At 36.3% G+C, this 2050-nt stretch overlaps 1 protein-coding gene across 1 annotated transcript; it reads right to left on the reverse strand.

Annotated features, from left to right (window-relative positions):
- Window positions 1-889: 889 nt before the first annotated feature.
- On the reverse strand, window positions 890-1825 carry LOC134375700 (olfactory receptor 5W2-like). Its single transcript, XM_063094371.1, has one exon. The coding sequence runs from the start codon at window positions 1820-1822 to the stop codon at window positions 890-892; it is 933 nt and encodes a 310-aa protein (XP_062950441.1). The 5' UTR covers window positions 1823-1825.
- Between the last annotated feature and the right edge of the window lie 225 nt (window positions 1826-2050).

The following is a 2050-nucleotide window of genomic DNA, read 5'->3' on the forward strand; positions in this document are numbered from 1 at the left end:
GCTCATTTTGGAGTCAAAATCTTAATAAACAGAGTGATAGATAGAATAATAACTTTAGGTGAGTATTACTCATGAATCTAGAAGAGGGACATTTCACTAGGTCTGAGAAGGGGAAAGAAAGGAAGAAAAGCAGAGTGGTATTGACTGAGCTGAGAATTTCAACACAAAGATGAACTTTACTGGGGCCTTTCCCTTTGTGCTTTAATTTTTACATCCCGAGCTTCCTCTTCTCTGGAAAAGCATTGTCCAGCACACCCCTGAGTTTCTACTTCTCAGCTTCTCCATCTATACCTCTTTCTTCTCTCAACCCCCCATTGTATATTTACTCTTTGTTTAGATCTGAAACTAAATGTCCCCATTTCAAAGAATCTTTTCTCCTCCTTAATATTGATTTAGACATCTTGCTTTTATTTGAGTATGCTGCCTTTTGGCTTAATGGCATTTTACAGGTTATTAGGAATTATTTGTAAGTTTAATGTTTCCAGTTTCAATTCACTACATTATGAAATTCATTAGCATAAAAACTAATGAATTACCATAAGATGCAAAGCACACACCAGTGTAAAAGGCACATCCTAAAGACTCAATAACTCAGAATAATTAAGTTAATTTATGAAATAAAGAGCATACAAATGAAAGTTAAGCACACTAATACACAGACAAGAAAGTTTTACAAAAATAGAGAGAACTTTATTTAAATTGAAGGCACATGATAAAGTATAGCCTATTTAGGAAATTTCAAAATTTTAGTATGCTGTGAATTAGTAAAATGTGTGTTATATTAAGTTAAGATATTTGAGACAACTTTAGAATACACAATTTGAAGAAAGCAATGAGTATGCATTTCTGTGTGTATATAAATGCATATTTATTTACAGTGTATACCTACTTACTTAAACAGTTTATTTTTCAGCTTTTCCAGGGCTTCTTTCACATCCTGGTTCCTTAGGCTATAAATCAGAGGGTTCAACATGGGAATCACAAGCGTGTAAAACAATGAGGTCATTTTGTCCTGATCTAGAGAGTAGAATGAACTTGGCCGGAAATACATGAAGAGCATAGTTCCCTGGAAAATTGCAACCGTAGTTAAGTGGGAGGTGCAGGTGGAGAAAGCTTTGAACCTTCCCTCAGCAGAGTGGATCTTTAAGACTGAAAGGATGATATAACAATAGGAGACAAGAACTCCTGAAATGGTACTCAGTTCAATGAACCCAAAAATGGTGAATATGACCAGCTCATTGACCTGTGTGTCTGAGCAAGATAGCAATAGGAGAGGAGGAATGTCACAGAAGAAATGATTGATCTCATTAGATCCACAGAAACATAAGTGGAATGCCAAGGTCGTATGTATTAAGGCATCTGTCATTCCTACCAGATAAACTGCAGCCAAGAGTAGGAAACACACTCTGTTGGACATATTGACTGTATACAGCAAAGGGTTGCTAATGGCCTTGTACCGATCGAAGGCCATCACTGCCAACAGCAGACACTCAGCATCTGCAAAGATACAGAAGATGAGAAATTGCAGAGCACAGCCAATGAAGGGAATCGATTTGTCTTCAGCCATTAGGTCCACGAGCATCTTGGGCCCAATTGCTGTGGAATAGCAGAGATCACAGAAAGAGAGGTGGCTGAGGAAAAAATACATTGGTGTGTGAAGCTGCCGATCCATCCTAATTAAAATGATTATTCCAAAATTTGCCAGGACAATAATGAGATAAACAATTAGAAAAACAGAGAACAGAGTTAGTTTTACTTTCGGGTTATCAGTAATTCCCAAAAGAAAAAAACCCGTTACTGAGGAGCAATTTCCCCTGTCCATTCTTCTTTGATCTTGTTCAAAACTGTTTCAAAAATCAAGAGAAGGATAGATTAGGTTTTGACTTTTACAGATGTCCAAAAAGTATTATTTGTAAGGCAGAGCATAATTTGTTTCTGTAAATTGTCTTCTTTACTCTCAGAAAATACTCAAGAAGCGTGTCACTTTTTAATAAGCATTCTCATGTGCAAAAACTAAAAATGTCTGGAATAGAAAGTTGACAAACTTTGA

This window comes from Cynocephalus volans, chromosome 4, assembly GCF_027409185.1.
Source record: "Cynocephalus volans isolate mCynVol1 chromosome 4, mCynVol1.pri, whole genome shotgun sequence".
NCBI lineage: Eukaryota > Metazoa > Chordata > Mammalia > Dermoptera > Cynocephalidae > Cynocephalus > Cynocephalus volans.

Excerpts from the sequence above, each read along its gene's own strand:
- LOC134375700 (XM_063094371.1), bottom strand. The coding sequence starts at position 1,822 with ATGGACAGGGGAAATTGCTCCTCAGTAACGGGTTTTTTTCTTTTGGGA.